At 37.5% G+C, this 20,605-nt stretch overlaps 1 protein-coding gene across 2 annotated transcripts; it reads left to right on the top strand.

The window, feature by feature from the left end:
• The first annotated feature begins 2,589 nt into the window (after positions 1–2,589).
• Positions 2,590–20,504, top strand: clcn7 (chloride channel 7). 2 transcript variants are annotated; one of them, XM_083566489.1, is made up of 25 exons: positions 2,590–2,858; positions 3,538–3,615; positions 5,424–5,489; positions 5,765–5,830; positions 5,971–6,103; positions 6,890–6,999; positions 7,910–7,990; positions 8,964–9,026; positions 9,480–9,563; positions 9,663–9,756; positions 11,758–11,822; positions 12,245–12,361; positions 12,716–12,770; positions 12,856–12,916; positions 13,010–13,151; positions 13,249–13,342; positions 14,320–14,495; positions 15,365–15,416; positions 15,544–15,671; positions 15,776–15,861; positions 16,624–16,756; positions 16,886–16,945; positions 17,170–17,346; positions 17,429–17,509; positions 19,286–20,504. In XM_083566489.1, exons 1-25 carry the CDS (start codon positions 2,631–2,633, stop codon positions 19,370–19,372), a joined length of 2,517 nt encoding a protein of 838 aa, XP_083422615.1. In that variant the 5' UTR covers positions 2,590–2,630; the 3' UTR covers positions 19,373–20,504. The 2 variants fall into 2 exon arrangements, with proteins under 2 accessions (XP_083422615.1, XP_083422614.1); XM_083566488.1 differs by having other exon boundaries at positions 5,421–5,489.
• Positions 20,505–20,605: the final 101 nt, after the last annotated feature.

Below are 20,605 nucleotides of genomic sequence, written 5' to 3'. Positions count from 1 at the left end.
GTCAAGCACACTGATTGTATTTTTCAGTGAGAGAAAAGTCATGCCAGGATGTGTCTTGCCATTAATCATGAAACCTCAAGAATCGAGGAACAAGTAATCTCCGGCAGCTGTAAATCACGGCGACAAACACACGTCGTTCCATCTTCGTTTTTAGAATACAAAATGCTGATTGAATTGAACCATTTCAAAGAATAGTCATAGAGGATGTGATGGATCACATGACAGTCACATGGTCTAAACCCAGTTTTTTCAAATCAAGAAGCTTTTATTGCCATTTCTACCGTATATAGCTGACGCAGTACACAGTAAATTAAGAAAACGTTCCTCCAGAACCCTGGTGCTTCATTAAACAACATAGAGCTACATACACACAACATAAAGCTACATAACAGAACACAGAGCTGAGGACTAAAGTAAGTGTCATTAAGTAGGTACATTTTTACACCAGGAGTTCCTATCCGAATCTTTCATTGCTATATTATAAATATATTTGCACGTATAAGCTTTTAATATAAGCAATAAATGTAACCCCAGATTATACATAGTTATGTTTTTAAAGATTTTGTTACAGGTTCGCTACTCATTGGTTGGTCATATTAAAATTAAATAAATACTAAAATTAAATAAATTCATGTAAAATAATCAAATGCTTCCTGAAGTATTTTTCTATTTCACATTCTCAAAAAACTCTGTTCCTTCGTGATAAACCGCAATATTTAGCAACACATCACTTTTTTTTTTCTGCCACTCATTTTTTCATATGCAGAACTGAAATCAGAAATGAGTTTTCCACTTCCTCATGTGAAACGAATCCAGTCTGAACAAGGCATTTCAGTACAGAGCACAGAATCAGCTTTGAGATGAGTTTAAGGCATTTCCACATTTTCACCACACTTTTGTTGTTGCATAATGACCACAGCGCTTACATGCACAGAATATAGTAGTGTTTTTAGTTTTTCTTTGTTTTTCTGTTTCTTTCTTTCATCATGAGGGAGGGCAATAACAAGACGTTGACCTTTAACAAGCTCTTTTGTGTAAATGTCCATGTCTGTATTATATCTAGGATCAAAGTCTAAATATTCAATTTAGTTCAAAATATTAAATTCAACTTGATTTTATTTGCATAGTGATTTTAACAGTGTGCATTGTCTCAAAGCAGCTTCAAAATATTAGATTTAACATCAGAAATGTGTCTTAGAGAGGAGTTTATTATGGGACATTTTGGACACTAGGTGAGGGAGGTGTGATTGAGATGATTTGGAGATGTGCAGAGAAGGGACATGAGGTATAGGTAGTAAAATGCTGAGGAATAGAAGAAGAAGAAGAAGAAGAAGAAGAAGAAGGCCAAAAAGAGGTAGAAAACAAATAATCAAATGTTGAAATATGTTCACTGGGTATATTCTCCTCCCAGTGGCTACTCGGTGGCAATTCATTTTCTGTACCATTTCTTTAGGCTCTGACTCATAAATAAACGAGTTCAGTCAGATGTTTGACATGTTAAGTGGTGTAATAAACCTGAGCAGTAAAGAGGAAAGAGCTCTAGAATCGACCCCTTGAGGTACAAAAGGTTTAAGTGCTACCTCTAAAGGCAACACCTTTAAATGTGTTAGTGGTAATGTATGTGGAAGAATGCAATGCTGTCATTGTGAGATTAGGGGACAGATAAACGTCTTGAATGAGATCGCTAATTCAACGCCATTGATCGGGTTGTGTAACCACATGAAGAATGACCCTTATTTTTGCAATTGTAATTGTGTGGTTTTATTGTATTTTGTATGTTTTTTTGCTGCTTTGGTGTGGAAATAGTAGGAATTCAACAGGAAACAAAACATAGAAAGTCTAAACGGTTAAAAAAGGTTTGGAAAAAAAGGCAAGAACATTTAAAATGTGTTTTTTATTGCAAATAATGTTGTTAACGCTTGGCTCACACACTACTGTAAATTGAACATTTGCCAGTTTGTGATTTTTGAAATGCTGAGCAGGAGATTACATTGAATTCATTTTGAATGGGATGCCAAGATATTGTATTTCACCATGCACACATTTTCACATCTTGGGGGGTAATTAAATATGGCCAATGACCGTTGGAGAGCTGAGAGGAAAGATGGTTTGAACTCTAAGGGTCATGTACGGCTCCCAGCGGAGGTGGGTTCTGTTCTGCTGTACTGTACACAAACCTTAGTCTGAATGCTTTCCTTTTCCACCTCCTCTTTTCTATACAGGAATTTGTAAAATAAATAAATAAATAAATTTTTGTAGTGTTTTATTCTATAGTGCTGTGTGTGAGGGTGTGAGAGGGTGTGTGTGTGTCTACAGATATTATAAGTGGAGGCCAAACATATGTGCTTATTGTAATATTTCCCATAGATTTATGTCCTGCTATAAGATTCACTAGATAGATAGATAGATAGATAGATAGATAGATAGATAGATAGATAGATAGATAGATAGATAGATAGATAGATAGATAGAGAAAAAGAGAGAAAGAGAGAGAAAGAGAGAGAATGTTAAAAAAAAAGAAAAATATGGCAGCCATGTTGTTTTCGTTTAAATAAACTACATTTCCCATGCTCTGTAGTCCTCTTTAGCACGTCCGTGTTTCTTCTTCGTGCACTGTCACGAGACCGTGTATGATCGTTAGTCATGGGGGACGCGGCGTTACTGTTCCTGCTTCTTCTTCATCTGTAACCGGATTAATTTTAGCATCTTTAAACAAAAAAACAGGGAAAATAAAGTTTGGTTTTATAGTAGAAGCTGCAGCAGAAGACATGGCGAACAACATCGCGAAGAAGGTGTCGTGGTCTGGGGAAGGGACTCCCCTTCTGAACGGGGCTGAGGAGAGAGGGTACAGCGGGCAGGTTAGTAAACAAACAAACACACACACACACACACACACACACACACACACACACACACACACACACACACACACACACAATACAGTAATATAACACTGATTTATGTGTCAGTATTTAATCAGGGTGAAGGATAAATGACCAGTGTGAAGTTTTTATTGCATGTAACAGGGAATGGAGAGAGAGAGAGAGAGAGAGAGAGAGAGAGAGAGAGAGAGAGATGCTCCTCACCTGCACTGCCCCATGTTATCTGATTATTTAGGTCATGGATTTGATCTTCTCCAAGTTGGTTAAGGCACTGGACTTTGGATCCGAGGGTTGTGAGATCAAATCCCAGCCCCTCCACTCCAGGGCCCCTGAGTAAGGCCTCATAACCCCACAGCTGCTCAGTTGTATAAATGTGATCTGGGAGCTTCATGGTTAAGGCATTAGACTTTGGCTCATGGAAGGTCATGAGTTTAAATCCCAGCCACACCAATTAATCTGAATAAGAGCGTCTACAGTAAATGTAAATGTAACCCTTTTTTATGGTGTGCGGTTTCATTCAGGGTTTTTGCAATCCAGGAATCCATCGCTTCCTATTTGCAGGCTGGATTTTTTTTTTTTTGCAGAAGTAGCTGGGTCATGATCAGTAGGCATGCAGAACTGTCTCAATCTCTGACCTTTTATTTTGTCTTTATAGGCATCTGGAGGCAGTATGTTTCACATAGGCAGGTTGAGCACCGTGGATCTGGAGGAGGAGACCATAAAGACCGAAGAGGTGAAAATCCTGCTGATCTTTTTGCACGTTTTTTGATCTAAATGTCATGAGTTCAAATCCCAGCCATGGCACTCCTGGGCTTCCTAACAAGGCCCTTATAAAACCTCGATATTATTGCGTCTGAACATGCGAGTCGTTACGCCAAAACACGTCTTCATTCCCAGCAGGATGAACGTATGAGTCTGGAATGATTGACAGATTCATGGACACTGTAGAAGCTCTGTATTGTGCTATCAGGAGTATGTGTGGTGTTTCCTGCTGTAATGTCGCAGCTCATTAGCAGAAAATCAGCAGTGTGTCTTCCTGCACTTTTTTCCTTTCGGTCTGTGTGCGATATCCTTCTTGAGTTTATTGGTTTAGAAGAGGGCAAAGTTTGTGTGGTTTGGTGACCAAAGAGTTCGAGTTGCTCACGTGCTTCATCTACCACCTGACCCCCTTATTCTCCTACAGATTACCTTCAAATCACTGCCTTAGTGGTTAAAGCATTGCACTTTGGATCCGAAGGTCACGAGTTCAACTCCCAGCCACACCGATCTGCCACTCCTGGCCCCCCTAGCAAGACCCTTAACCCCATAGCTGAATGAGATATGGGAGTTTAGTGGTTAAGGGATTGGATTTTGGATAATCTGAAGGTCATGAGTTCAAATGCCAGCCGCACCGATCGCTATGGATAAGGTCGTTAATGTAAAAGTAAAAAATGAAAATGTAAATACTCTACATCAACATATCAAATCACAGCTCTCGATTCGTTTCAAGCAGGACTTTCTCACCAAGAACGGATTTTTACATCTAGGTCACAGTCCAGACTGTAATCTGAGTCGAATAAACACTCAGACGGCCGTAAAGAGTCTTAGTCGAAATATTTCTCACCGGAGCTGAAAAGCTTTAGACACTCGCAGACTTCCACTCGAGAGGAAAATCTGATTCAGCGCTCCAGTTTTAGAGACGGTTCCTCTACCGAAATAAAACGCTCTTATTCCTATTTCTGGTTTCTAAACCTGTGTGTACGATGAGTCAGCTTCAGAATTATTGGCGCCCTTGTTTAATTTTAGTTTTTATGTACATAGGATATGTATTTTAAATTGATTTTATTTATAAAATGTTATTTAATGATTGCGTTTTAAGTCCTCAAACCCATTGTGGAATATGGAGATGCATCACTGATGCTTCAAAAAAGGGTTTTAAAGCCTAGAATCAAACGAAGACACTGGTCTGAAGGGTGCCAATAATTTAGCAACAAGTGCTTTTTATGTACAATACTTTATAAACAAGTGCAAAACAGAACACGTGGTGCAATTTTGGGTGGGGGCGGGGGGGTATTGAATATGAGTATATACAGCATTCCTATAGTATGGTTATTTTCGGCCTATCTCCCACACAGTGCCGCCTCCAAAACTATTGGCACCCCTACAATTAAAAATGCAAACTTACAAACAGGGTGCCAATACTTTTAAACCAACCACCTATTCAAAGCTTGATACTCCTTAAAATCATACTGCATTTAAAATAAAGCTACGCTCTCGGTCTATTTTTCACTCTCACCCTCCACTTGATGTTGAGTGCATAATTAATGGCACCTTTCTTGAATCAAGGTAACGCATGCAAGATTGAAGGTGCCAATAATTTTGCATCAGGAAGTTATTTGAATGTATGTGAGAAAAATAATTTCTAATCTATCAGTATATTGAAATGCTAGATTACACTCATGCTCGGATGGTTTTGAAATTATTGGCACCCCAATAGTTTAAAGTGCTCACAATATACTTACTCCAGATCCTGATTTATTTATTTATTTTCCCTTCAAGCAGGACCCTGTGAAGCTTCGCCCGAGTGAGATTCCACACAACGAGAAGCTGCTCTCGCTCAAATATGAGGTGATTCTCTTAAACTGCTCCAAACCCCTTTAAAATATTAATGAATGAGATGTCGTACTTTTTATCCATTTATTGTTACACTCAGTCACTCATGAACACATGATCAGTCATATTATAGTAGCTATAAACACTCGTTCCCTCACCAGCCTCAGTCTTTTTCATATCTTTTGACGTTAATAAGCATCAAAGTGTTTTAATTACGGCTGACCAATCAGATTCCAGACTCCATTGGCGTTGCGTAAGTGTTATATAACGTACATGTCTGTTTGTTTTAGAGTCTGGATTATGACAACAGCGAGAATCAGTTGTTTCTGGAGGAGGAACGGCGCATGAGTCCCATGGTCAGGAACAAACCATATGCAGTAAACAACATTACAGTATTTCGTTGTTTGGTGTTTGCTGCAAATTCTTGTGTGTGTGTGTGTGTGTGTGTGTGTGTGTGTGTGTGTGTGTGTGTGTGTGTGTGTGTGTGTGTGTTCAGAGCTTTAGATGTCTGGAAATCAGTCGCTGGTTCATATGTGGCCTCATCGGCCTCCTGACAGGACTCATTGCTTGCTTCATTGACGTCGTGGTGGAGTACCTGGCTGGAAAAAAATACGAAGCGGTCAAACATTGTATCCTTATTTCACAGAATTCAACACAATATCAATCAACATAGAGACCAGAATATAATATAACAAACTGTGGTGCAGTGATCCAGTGGACTGTATTAAATGCTAAAATGCCAAAAAATAAAATAAAAATGTCTGTTAATTAAAATGGCAATACGCAACCTTTAATTAACCATATGATGGGTAATTAGCGTTAATGTACCAGTAGATAATTGGGATTTGAGTTGCAGTGCTCAACAGAGAGCCACGTGGATTTCTAGAAAGCCAAAAAAAAAAAGCTAGTCAGAAGAGTTTTCTTTCATTTGATTGGGGTACATTGTTGAATTTCTTCCTGTAATCACATTCTAGCAAACATACTGCCACTCTAATGTTGTGTTTTGTGATAAAAATAAAGAAATGTTTTATTTCTACTAAAAAAAAAAAGTACTGGGCAATCAGATGTATCTATTAATTTATTACCTTATTTGTTTATGAATTTGCTTAAATTTGTATTGTATTACACCTTTATATGAAATTTGTATAATTTGGTATGAATGTACATTTGTCATTTTATAAAAACGAAATGAAGCACATGATCACAGTTGTTTAGCTGTGAATTAAAATTATATTTGTATACATTTTTTTCACCAGAAAATATTCACGACCGTATACTACTACAGCGTTTCTGCTGTATGCATGTTTTAATAAATATTCATTAGTTCCTGCAGTAATTGGTTTTAAAGTTACATTTTAAAAAAACTTTTCTCAAATGATTGAGAATATTGATGATGCCTTTAACCAAACAATTAGACATTGACAAATTTACAGAGGACGGAGGACTGTCAGTGTCTCTGCTCCTGTGGGCCATCCTGAACTCCGCCTTCGTCATGGTCGGAGCCATTCTAGTCGCTTTCTTCGAGGTACTGTTTCACCTCCATTTAGTTTCTAATAACGTATTATATAAAATCCACCCCGTGTGGTGACAAGGTATTTATTTATTTATTTATTTATTTAATTATAATTCTTTTGTATTTTATTTATTTGTTATTTTTATTATTATTAATCATAGTAGTTATAATTGTAATTAGTTTTATGGGTTTTTTTTTGCAAAGCAGTACAGCTACAGTAAATTCTTTCAATCTTGCATTCATTTATTTATTATTTATTTACATTAAGAACTAAGTACGTTCATATATTTTAATGCCTTTATTTGTGTTGCAATCATTTATTTAGTAAACCTTTTTTTAATGTATACATTTTATTTTTGCTTTAGTTATTTGTTTATGTTTACATTTGTTTATATGTTCATTTAAATTTCTTGTTTGTTTGTGAAGCTTTTAATCTTCTTTTTTTCCCCTCACTGTTTACTTATTATTATTATTATTGTTGTTGTTGTTGTTATTAGAATTGTTAATTCGTTTGGCAAATCATTGAGTTCTATGAAGAAGAGTGATATATTGTGTACAGAGATGATTAGTGTGTGTTTGATTTCAGATTTAAAAAAAAGAGTTTTATTGCTGAGTGTGTAACACAAGCTTTTGGTACAACAGTGTTTAAAGGGACAAATTAAGGAAGTAGGAAGTAAGATTTGTTTCACTGAAGCTACGTTACTGCCGTAAAAAAAGAAAAAGCCTTAATTTATGTTGGGTTGAATAAAACACAACTACAGCCATATTTAAATATGTATTAATAACATTTACTTATAATTTCTTATAAATACAAAATAAATTTTCCTGAAATGGGAATATGTATAATTTTTATGCTTTTCCTTATACCAATACATTGTGTGTGTGTGTGTGTGTGTGTGTGTGTGTGTGTGTGTTTTCTCAGCCCATTGCTGCAGGAAGCGGGATTCCTCAAATTAAGTGTTACCTAAACGGAGTGAAGATCCCGCGAGTGGTCCGGCTTAAGGTGATTACCAGCTGTGATTACGGTTACATCCAAAATTATTAGCACCTTTCATAAAAATGCAGTTTTGACACACATGAACTGCTGTATAGATATTTTTTAAATACTGTACAGTTCACAATGTATCAGCTTTTTTTCTCTGCTTCGTCTAATCACTCATTCAGTTTCTGGCAAGTGCATTCAAATTAATGATATGATCAACTGTATATGTATTTTAAAATCCCATTGTTCAGGTCAAGAGCTTTTCCTCTAAATTTTTGGATTTGTGTGTGTGTGTGTGTTCTGGGTGGGTTGTACTTCTAAAACTTTGCCGCATCATTTTGTGTTAAAGGTAACAAAATGTTTCCAAAATACTGAGAACAATAAAAGAAACAATAATTGCTGAATTTTTATTTTGACAAATTTTTTGCTTTCTTTTTTCTTTTTCTTTTTTTTATTATTAGAATTTTTTTTTTTACAGAAAATACTAGAAAATAAATTCTTATAATAATAATATATGCAGTTTCTATTTTAATGAATGTAATAATAATAATTATTCAATATATAAAAAATTTGTTGCTATTAGGAGTAATTGCTCTTTTTTTAAGGGTTTTTTTTGTTTTTAAATAATTAATTTAATTAGTATTTTAGTTTTTTTTTTTAAAGATTTTTAATTATTCATGTTTCGAGCAGCTTTTACACACATTTTAATTGAGTGCATTTGAATGATAATTATTATAATTGAATAATTAATTGAATAAAAACTAATATTTGTCTGAGCAGGGGAAATAAAAAAGAAAAATCACCTCTCAATCTTTTTATACATCGTGATTCTCCTAAAGGGTGCCAATACTTTTGATGTATACAATGAGATTATGTTTGAAATGAGGAAGTGAAAAAGACGTAATTCTGAGTGTCATATATTGTATTACATTAATCTGAGTGTTTTGTGAGCAATAAGTGTGTGTGTGTGTGTGTGTGTGTGTGTGTTTTGCAGACTCTGCTGGTGAAAGTGTGTGGTGTAATCTGCTCAGTTGCTGGCGGTCTTGCTGTGGGGAAGGTGAGCGAGAAAAACAGGTCACAGTTCCTCTGAAAATCACAATATCACATTGTGCTTGTATCAGTTACTCAAAAATTCTAAAAAAAACCAGATTTATTTACTTCTCGTGGTCCGATTCTGCAGTGTTATCAAAATATTATCCCAGACCGTGACCACTAGCTCTGTCTCATGATCCCAAGCTGATTCAGAGCCAACCAGACCATGTCCTTTCACTTAGCAGATTAATGACTGGGGAAAGCTTCTGCAAATATTCTAGTTCATGGGGAAGTGGAAGAGTTTCATGGGAAAGCAGTAGATCAGTGGTTCTAATGTTTCAAAAAGCCCTTGTCCTTCAACTGCTCTGTTTCTAAAAAAATAAATGAGATAAAAATAATTTGTTTCGTATAGCGATGTTTACCGATATCCCTTCAGTGTAAACACCTGAGACGTTATATTTTTGGTTTCCCCCAATAGGAAGGCCCCATGATTCACTCAGGAGCCGTGGTGGCGGCCGGGGTGTCTCAGGGCAGGAGCACGTCTCTCAAAAAAGACTTCAAGGTAAAACAGGATCCCAAATTATTCGGATCAGTGTACGATACTCAGATGTCAGCCATGTCGACGGTGATGCTGTAATTCCTTTGCATAATCCGTGTGCAGATCTTCGAGTATTTCCGCAGGGACACGGAAAAAAGGGATTTCGTCTCTGCCGGAGCTGCTGCCGGAGTTTCTGCTGCCTTCGGAGCTCCTGTTGGTGAGACGTTTTATTAAACCGGACGCAAAACCCAGTGTGTTCGTAAATTGTTTGTCTGAGCGCTTAGACACGTTCATTAAGACCAGATTACTTTGGAAAAAATACACTTTTTTACATTCTTGTAAATTTACATATAAGGACACTTGACAGTGTAAACCTCATTTGATTGGTCCATTTCTCTTATATGTCTGGAGATGAGTTCCTCTGACTTTAGGTCATACTTTACGTTTACTTTGCTTAAACAATATCATTGAATATACAGTACAGACCAAAAGTTTGGACACACCTTCTCATTCAAAGATTTTTCTTTATTTTCATGACTATGAAAATTGTAGAGTCACACTGAAGGCATCAAAACTATGAATGAACACATGTGGAATTATATATGGAATTATATACATAACAAAAAAGTGTGAAACAACTGAAAAATGTCATATTCTAGGTTCTTCAAAGTAGCCACCTTTTGCTTTGATTACTGCTTTGCACACTCTTGGCATTCTCTTGATGAGCTTCAAGAGGAAGTCACCTGAAATGGTCTTCCAACAGTCTTGAAGGAGTTCCCCGAGAGATGCTTGGCACTTGTTGGCCCTTTTGCCTTCACTCTGCGGTCCAGCTCACCTCTAAACCATCTCGATTGGGTTCAGGTCCGGTGACTGTGGAGGCCAGGTCATCTGGTGCAGCACCCCATCACTCTCCTTCTTGGTCAAATAGCCCTTGATGCCTTTAGTGTGACTCTACAATTTTCATAGTCATGAAAATAAAGAAAACTCTTTGAATGAGAAGGTGTGTCCAAACTTTTGGTCTGTACTGTAAATGTCCCATAAAAACTAATTTGGTGATTCATGTGAATTAAAATATATAAATAAATAATTTTTAAAAATTACTTTTAGACAAATTAGATTAGCCGTTTCATTCTTACACAAGTAATGGCACGTAATCATGTTGCCATGTGATGTCAGTTATTTTTGAATGGTTGTCATGGAGTTTTGTGGGCGTGGCTTAATAAAACCCATCAATCAGATGTTGGTATGGAGTTCTTTTGGTTCACTTTAACTAAAGAAAAAAAAAATACTTAATGAATAAACCTTTTTGTTCCTAAGATTCAGGAAGTAATCATAAACCGGATTGAGCAGGTTGTTGTTTACATGAAACCACCTCTATGATATTCCTCTCAGAAGACAGATAGATCACAGATAGATTTATTTCCTATGGATGGAGTTTTCTTCAACTGGAGACCACTCTGTGTAAAGATGGTTCTACATCAACACCCTAAAGATCCATAAAGTTCTTGAGCAGCTTTAGAACTTTAAAGATGGATTTAGACTGTAATCAATAACAACAGTCTGCTGCCACGGTTCAGGACCACAGGTTGCATGAACAGTTCCGCGTTTAAGCGTCCATCACTGATCTATAGAAGCTTGTTTCTGACAATAAAAACTTTTTCTCGCGATTTCGACTTTATTTCTGCAAATTCAGATTTTTTTTTCTGAGTTCTCTCCAGGGATCAGCAGCTTAGTTTTATATCATGCGATTCTTCCAGTAACAACAAGATCTCATGGATGATTTTATCCATTGTTTCACAAATCGATCTATTGATTGTAGCCTATTTAAGTTTTAATTATCAACTACTTTAAGAACTACAGAGAGTGTGTGTGTGTGTGTGTGTGTGTGTGTGTGTGTGTGGGGGGGGGGTGACGCTGCTCAATTGGCGAAATTGCGAAAAAATCTTTCAGAATCGTGAGAAATCAAGTCGGAATTACGACAAATAGTCAGAATTAGGCAATCAGTTATTATATGTGGTGGTTCCTCTAAAGGTTTCTTCCTTATGTAGTCTCAGGGAGTGGCTGTAACCGCTTTAACTCTGTACAAGTGCTCTAAATATAAAATATATTGAATTTGATTTCTATCGCGAATTTTATTCCTAAAGCTTCAGGACTGTAGAACTGTTTTTCTCAGGTCTCTCAGATCCTCCCTCATGTTTGGTCCTCTTATTTGGTACAGGTGGAGTTCTGTTCAGTTTAGAAGAAGGGGCATCTTTCTGGAATCAGATGCTCACCTGGAGGATTGTGAGTTTCATGCTAATCCTTTTATCATTACTGATGTTTTTATGATCTCAGTAAGGTTTCTATGATGTGTTCAGTGTAACGTACACACAACGTTTTAAACATGATGAATTTGTAATCCCTCTAGATGAGCCTTCGAGCGCCGGTAGAGCGCTTAGCGTAGATCACAGAGCTTAAAATACAGAACACGGTGTTGGAAGCCGCACTTTTTAAACGGGTTTGCATTTTTCAGCTTTATGTTTAGATTTAGATTCGTATCCACATAGCGGTTGGTTTAGGTTCATTTAAATATGGTGAATGTCTCCTCGTGATCCAATCCAGAAGTCTGAAATGTCAAAGGTTTTCGTGTCAGATTTTCACGATTGACACGATTACACCTGCAGTAGGGATATTTTCCGATTCTTGGTTTTCTTCTTCTGAAATAGTTCTTTGCATCAATGATTTCCACCTTCACCTTGAACTTCTTTATGACAATCTACAAAGGGAAACCAGGCGAGTTTTCCAACCCTGGTCTCATCAACTTTGGCAGGTTTGACTCTGAAGTAAGCTACAAAATATCTAACAGCATTTTATCTACAAGTCAAATATCTGACTCTAATCACTCTTACATTTCGAGTTACTGTACTAACTCCAACAACTCAAATAACTTTTAACTTTGGATGTGTCTTTGGATGTGGTAGCATGAAATTTTCCCCTTAACATGAAGACCAAAGTTCTAGTGATTTTTCTAATTGAAATAATTCCTAACTTTGACATGGAATAATTACAAAAATGAAGAGTTCTGACAACACAGCTAATACGAGTAACTTCAGTCCAGTGATGCTGTGGCCGAGAAAATAAAGTAGTGTACACGTTGTTTTATGAATGTGTGATGTTAAAAAGTGTTTGTTTTGCAGAATGTGGAGTATAATCTCTATGAGATTCCTCTATTCATAGTCATGGGAGCCATCGGTGAGCTAAAGCTGTCCTAATGCATATTTAATAGTGCTATTATTTATATATATGAATATGTATATATGTATATGTCTCTGCTCAGGTGGTTTGCTGGGAGCGCTGTTCAACGTCCTCAATTACTGGCTGACAATTTTCCGAATCAGGTAAAGCCTCAGGTAAAGGCATCGCAAGCCGGAGACGTTACAGTTCATCCTCACGTTTACGTACGAGCCATAACGTGAACGGTGTTTCCTCAGGTACCTGCACCGGCGCTGCCTGCAGGTGATGGAAGCCATGCTGGTGGCCGCGGTTTCGGCCGCCGTGTCCTTCGCCATGATTTATTTCTCCAGCGACTGCCAGCCTTTGAAGAAGGATTCACAGGAGGAATATCCTCTACAGGTGCATATACTGTATAATTTACTTTTTCTTTTTTTATGATACGAATCTTCTGTTAATAGTTTTGTGCGACTAGACACACTTTTTTTTTGTGTTGTAGCTGTTTTGTGCTGATGGAGAATATAATGCGATGGCAACAGCGTTCTTTAACACTCCTGAGAAGAGTGTGACGAGTCTGTTTCATAGTCCACCAGGTGAGTGTGTGTGTGTGTGTGTGTGTGTGTGTGTGTGTGTGTGTGTGTGTGTGTGTGTGTGTGTGTGTGTGAGGGGTGTGCAATATTAACAAAAATGCTACCTTTGTATTTTTATTTTTTGGATTTTATCTATAACAATCATCAGACAATATTTCGCTGAGTGTGTTACTGTGCTGGTAGCTTAAGAACTACTGTGGACTGCTGACTCTATAAATGTTTTACATTTTTCATATGTGTGGTGCTCAGTTCACAGCAGTGGCAGAGACTAATAATTTCCAATAAGTTTAAATAGATTTTTCCCATTTTTGGGCATTTTTTTTACCTTCGCAAATTTTTTTTGAAAGAGTGCATCCTGTTTTAAATGATTCGGTTCAATCGCATTGACTCAATTACAACTAATGCTCAGAGATGCAAAACGGCGCTGTGGCTTTGTTTGGAATTATTTTTGTAAAAAACGTAAGTCTCTTAATATTAACTTGTTTTTTTTTAACTGTTGTATAAAATCAATATCGCATCTGTAATCATGCTGATTTCAGGTGGGGGGGGGGGGGGGCACGGTGCGTGTGATATAAATTAACTATATGAAATAATATAAATGGGCAAATTTTCTGCCCCCATTTTTTTACATTTTAAAATCATTGTAAATGCATTTTAATCGAATTTTAATCATGCAGTGATTCTCGTGTGCACATGATTGGTGTTAATTCAGCTTTAGCTCTAACACTGGAGACTCCTTCCAATAACGTCCAAAAAAATCTTCTTATAATAGAAGACCTTGATGTCCACCACATCCTGTGAATGAGCTCTTGTCGTTGAAAACCTCACTTTTAAACCTGACATTAGCGATGCCTTAAATATTCAAATATTCTATTCTAATAATTATGTTTCTTGATGTTGCGTAGGATTCATAATGCTTCTCTGGCAAAAATAACTCGGTTTTTTTTGTTTTTTTATCCTCTTCTTCATTGTTTTCCCAGGAACTTATAACCCACCGACTCTTGCGCTCTTCACCCTGGCCTATTTCCTCCTGGCGTTCTGGACTTATGGCCTGACCGTATCAGCGGGAGTCTTTATCCCCTCGCTGCTCATCGGGGCGGCGTGGGGGCGACTCTTCGGGATCTTGCTCTCCCTATTATTTCCCAGCAAAAACACTGTGAGTTCAATCACTGCACAGAGAGCTGCTTTACTGTCACTCGAACCTAACAACTCGTATGAAGGCGAATCTCGGTGACTTTTTGATCAAAAAGGAGTATTTCGTCTTTCTGTTATACAGGAAGTGTTTGGAAGTTGTGCCACAAAAATCTTTTTCGCAAACAGCTATCCAAGGCTCCTACGCATTTTGGAAAAGTACGATAAAGTATAGAATTTGATTTGAGTGATTTCCAGGTCTGGATTAACACTGAGTATGAAGAAATATTTGCGTTAGAAAGATTTTCTAAAAGCCGAACTGGAGAGAAAAATATCTGCGTTTTCAAACTTAGGAGTCGACTCTTAGCGCTGCCAAAAGATCGGCGTGAATGGTTGTGTTCAGCAGTTGCCAAGACAGTACAGCGCCCACGACGATTAAAAACATGGAAATCATCAGAGATTCTGATTCTGACATAATTCAGTGATTGTAACATAACACATGTTATAGTTGGAATTGAAAATCCTTATTTCAGATGTTAAATATGGTCTTAAAAATCTTAAGGACATTCTGCGTATTTGAGTCTGGAATTTTGAAAACAAGTCTTAGCTACGGAGTCAAAAGTTGATGTTGTCTATAAGGAAACGTTTATTTCAGGAGTCTTGGGAAGAAGGAGAATAAAAATTGTGTATTTTGCAATAAATGTAACTAAAAGGGAAAAAAATAATTGTATCATAAAAGAAATGTGATGAATATTTTTATTTTGTTTGATTCTAAGAGCCTGAGATTTTCCTCTTATTCGTTGTGGATCCTTTTGTTGTTGTTTGTAAGATCTAAACCTGCACTGTACGATCAGCTGAACTTTGTTGCGTGATGGTAATCTGTTGTATTTTAAGATTTGGGCTGACCCGGGGAAGTACGCCCTGATGGGAGCTGCAGCTCAACTGGGTGAGATGTTTTGCTCACGTGTACGACACTAATCACTGCTTCCTTGTGCTGAGATTCTTTATGTTGTCTAACTGCATTACAGTATCACATGAGTGTATGGGTGTTGTTTTATCATGTGGTTTTGCAGGAGGCATCGTCCGAATGACCCTGAGCCTCACGGTCATCTTGGTGGAAGCTACGGGGAACGTGACCTACGGCCTGCCCATCATGCTGGTCCTGATGACCGCCAAGATTGTCGGAGATTACTTCATAGAAGTGCGTATTATCATTATTATTATTTCCTTCACACTCAATTTTAAGCTTCTTGTAGTCGAACCTTGTGTATTTTACATATTGCGTCATGGTTTTATCATCTACAGGGTCTTTACGACGTACACATCAGGCTCCAGAGTGTTCCTTTCCTCCACTCGGAAGCCCCTGCTACGTCTCACTGGCTGACTGCCAGGTAAAGTACAGTTTTAAACGTCATTGTTCGATAATCCGAACTAGAATAACAAGCTTGCGTTTATTTCCTCCTGTACTGCGAAATGCTTACATCCTGCCACATTTCAGCTCATCTTGGACCTCCTGACCTCCTGACGTCGTGATTAATTCTGCAGAAATGTTAAAGTCAGTGCTCTGAACAGGAGAACCAGATGCACATAACGCCATAACACAAGTGTACAGAATCCTCAATACAATCATTATTCCGGTGTCTTCTAATTACATAATTATTCTGTACATCTAATTATTCGGTATGCATGCGAATTTTGGGTAATTAACTCTGGAGCATTCCAAACACTTAAGCATTCCAGTATACTTAATGCATTCTGACCACAAATATTCCACACACGTTGATAACATTTTTTTTATTGTTGTAAACTTTCTGTATGCTGGATTTAGGACACTTGAGTATTCCTGACATTTGAGTATGTCCAAACACTTGCATATATCCAGACATTTCAGTATTTTCAGACACTTGAGTGTTCTATACACTTGAATTTTCCCCACACTTGAGTATTCCTGACATTTGAGTATTTTGAAAACTTGCCTATATCTATAAACACGACTATTCCCTACACTTATACATGTGTGTGTTGAGGAGTCTCTGGCATTAGTATTGGTATTTGCTATCAGATTATGGTGAGATTTGTACTTTAGTGTTGTATCAAAGTCAACGTAAAATGCGTACATTACGCACCTAATCAATTTCATTTCTGTCCAATAGAGAAGTCATGAGTTCTCCCGTCACAAGCTTTAACAAAATCGAGAAGGTGGGCACCATAGTGGACGTCCTCAGCGCCACGTCCACCAACCACAACGGTTTCCCGGTAGTTGTAAATTCTGGCACCGATAACGAGGTACGTACCATTTTACTGTGTAAGCTCAGGATGGCTTACAGACTGCAGAGTGACTGTCCTCTTTGGCTTGCCATAACGTGTCCATCTGGAGCTGGATTGATGTGGGTTTCTTTATGTTTGTTTGTACAGTCTGGAAGACTCTGTGGCCTCATCCTCCGCTCTCAGCTCATCGTCCTTCTCAAACACAAGGTCTACACTGCTGTTTTTATATCACACTTTTGGTGTATAACATCGCAATAAAATCATAAATCTGTAGAAATTTATTCAGCACTTTCTGGTCTGGGAATATTTGGAAAACAGTCATTATTAAGGGCAAAACAAAAGATGTTCTCTGAGGTTTTGGAGGACATGTAGCATTATTATTAATACAAAAGTCATTAAAATGACCTGTGTGTGTGTGTGTGTGTGTGTAGGTGTTTGTGGAGAGAATGCGTTCTCAACAGAACAGGCGCAGACTACAGCTGAAGGACTTCAGGGACGCGTATCCCCGATTCCCCCCCATTCAGTCCATCCACGTCTCCCAGGATGAGCGAGAGTGTCTGATGGACCTGCAGGAGTTTATGAACCCCACCCCCTACACCGTACCCGAGGTCTGCTAACTTTTACTAATGTCCGTGTAGCTGTTTGCGTCTCAAAGATCATCACGCTGACTTTTTATTTCTGTGTTTAAAGGAAACATCCCTCCCTCGTGTGTTTAAGTTATTCCGAGCACTGGGGCTCAGGCACCTGGTGGTGGTGGATGATGTGAACAGGGTAAGGAACGAGCACGCTGGAAGTTTGTTTACGACTGATTTTTAGTGCCACATTAAAAAAATCTAAAAAAAAAAAAAAAAAAAAACCCAGAAGATTGCGAAATTAAAGTCGTAGCAATACGAGAAAAAAGTCTAAATACTTCGAGAAAAAAGTTGTAATGAAATGGAAGTGGAGGATTTGGTTAAACTATTCAGAAGAGAAAATCGCCTCTTTTGTGTAATCAGAAGGATGACGATTAAGAGTCTATGAGAATAATAATAAAAGAAATCGACCATAAAAGCCAGTGTGCGACTTTTTTCATCTAAATATTATAACAATGTTGTAACCTTCGATTTTTAACGTAGCACTAAAACGTTATAATAATTGAATTATTCGAATTGTAATTTGAATAAAGTTACAATTCATGAATATATTCACAAATATAAGTACAATAAACTTTATTTGAGGATAAAAATTACGACTAAAGAAACCTGTGTAAATTTGTATATTTTTTAAATTATTCATTAAGGAACCATAACAAAGTGAACAACAATATAATCATAAATACATGATGATAAACAGTTGCTCAGAATATCAATTTCTGTACAATTATTTTTAGATCTTGTGCTCATTTTCATAGTGACTCATTCTGAGCAGATTAGCGATTGTATCTGCCAGATGTTCCAGATGTTACTTGTAATTACCACACGGTGAAGCGTTTTGTATACACGTCTAAATTGTAATTGCAGCTTGTTCCAATTAGGAAAGTGTTCACAGACAGAATTCAACATGCAGTAGGGTGGATTTATTTTTGCTTTTCTTTACACACACACACACACACACACACACACACACACACACACAAAATTTTGAGTGCTAAATTTGACCTAAATCTGAAAGTATTTCTCTTGAGCAATCTTGTATCGTCTGTCTTGGCTTGTTAACGCCAGTCCCATGCATCTACATCGGTTATATAGCTGTTTAACTTTTTTTTCCCATAGGTGCAGGAAAAAGGTAACTGTTTGATCATTTTGTCATAAAAATTTGAGAGCCAATAAAAAAACAAGTGGGTGGGACTGTGGCCTCAGGTCAGTGAAGATGCTGGGCAGAAGGTGTTTGGAGTTTATGCTGTTAGCAATTTAATTGCTGACATTGATAGTTATTTATTTTTTACTTTTTTTATAGGGTTAAACTGTTTTTCTTTTGGCATTAGGATTCCAGTGTTCACAAAACCTTTTCCACTGATTTTTTACAACTTTAGAATTTTACAGATTTTTACTGTAAGTTTGCATTTTTCCTAATATGACAAAAGCGACATTATTACAAGTGAGAGAGAAAAAACTCTTAAAGACTGGGAAAAATAGTTTTGAGACTAACTCTGTTTAAAAGAAAGTACTTTATTTATCTATGTTTACACACTACCAAGGGGCAAAGTTCACAGGAGCCAAATCTGGCGAGTAGGGTGTGTGCGGAAAAGAGATCATGTTGTTTCCGGCGAAAAAACTCACGTGTAAGGAGGTCCGCACGTGTTTAGAATAGCAGACGTGGTAACGCATGTGGTCAGCATAGCACCAGTTGTTCAGCTCCTGATGTACACAGGACGATTTCTTTTGGCACATTGATTTAGGAAGGTCTGTGCTCCCTGTGACTGTGCGTGCAACCTCGTGCTGCCATCTGTTGGCATGTACTAAAACTACACCTAAAACATTTTGATACCACCTCGTAATTGTTGCGAATTTGTAAGGAATAAAACACTTGGCTGTTGTTTCATTGTGTGTGTTTTTCTTTGTGTCAAAGGCGATTGGTCTGGTGACCAGGAAAGATCTGGCGCGTTACCACATGGGCAAGCACGGCCTAGAGGAGATGGACCTGGCTCATGCTTGATCTTCATTTTCTCCCGATCATTGCCGATCGAAAAGCAGCTCCATCCCCATCAACTGCCACAGTGCAAAAACTCCAAACTCTGTTTCAGATCCGGAACAATCTCCAATGTGACCAGCCGGGAAACATCACAAGTTTCTCTGTGATGAAGCAGATCGGCCCTTTACCTCATCTTCTCGGTCTATTTTCATCTTTCACGTTTATTAAACGCTCCAACTAAGAGCTCAGGTTGAATGGTGAACTATATTTGCCTGTCCGTTTACCGCAAAAGCACATACGTTCTTTTATTTATTGAATATTTCCAGGAGTTGTTGCTGAAATCTTGTAGGCCACGTCCCAAACTCACGCTACTATAATGCACAGGATGTTGAGTTGTTTGTTTTATATATATAAAGAGAGAGAGAGCGAGAGAGATATAGATAGATATATATATTTATATTTAGACATGTCTATGGCAGTGTGTTGTTTACTAGATGTAGCCATTTTGTTTGTTTGTCTTTCCTTGATTTCACTGTGCCTTCCAGAGTGACTCTGGATCTTCGTTAAAGGTCTGGATTTAGCTGGCTCTCAAAGGGCTTTTTTTTTTTTTTTTTTTTTGAAGCTCTAGAATAAATTTTCAAATCATTTTGCGCGACGTATGAATGTAGTCGAGATCTACTGTATCCTAAATCCTTTCTGTTCATCAGCGTGTTTCGTCGCGTTAAAATAATCGGCACAAAGCGAAATTATTAATTCCACTCGTTCTTAAGTTATTTTGTACACCAAATTTACAGACTAATCGTTGTCGCTTGATTTTAATATTTTGGGTGGGTTTATTTTGCACTAACGTGAAGAAAATGAGCGCGAGCGATTGTACCCCGACGAGGTTCTTCCAAAGTTTCATGAAGGCGATCTTTGAAAATGAACAGATGTTTCAGACTGTTGAATTTAAGCCTTATCCTTTAAAATTAAGCTTTTTATTCCGATCATTTCCACTTGCGAGCAGTCATCCTTTGTATAACGAACCGAAGGACAATTAACACGTTTCTCATCATGCGCACAGCTTATGTTTTAATCCTGATAGCATTTCCTCGGTTTCATGACAAGTTTTTACATTGTTGAAATATTTGTGGACTAATAAATGTTGTAAATCAGTTGTGTAAGTGTGTTGCTGTTCCTCCTTGTTTGGTAGAAAAGCGTTAGCTTCACCTGTTGTGTTTTAGATTTATATTAACATGCTTGATTAAATACGTTATC

The sequence above is a fragment of the Silurus aristotelis genome, assembly GCF_946808225.1.
Source record: "Silurus aristotelis genome assembly, chromosome: 17".
Taxonomy (NCBI): Eukaryota; Metazoa; Chordata; class Actinopteri; order Siluriformes; family Siluridae; genus Silurus; species Silurus aristotelis.
Note: the sequence above shows the minus strand (reverse complement) of the source record. Positions and strands in the feature narration are given on the sequence as shown.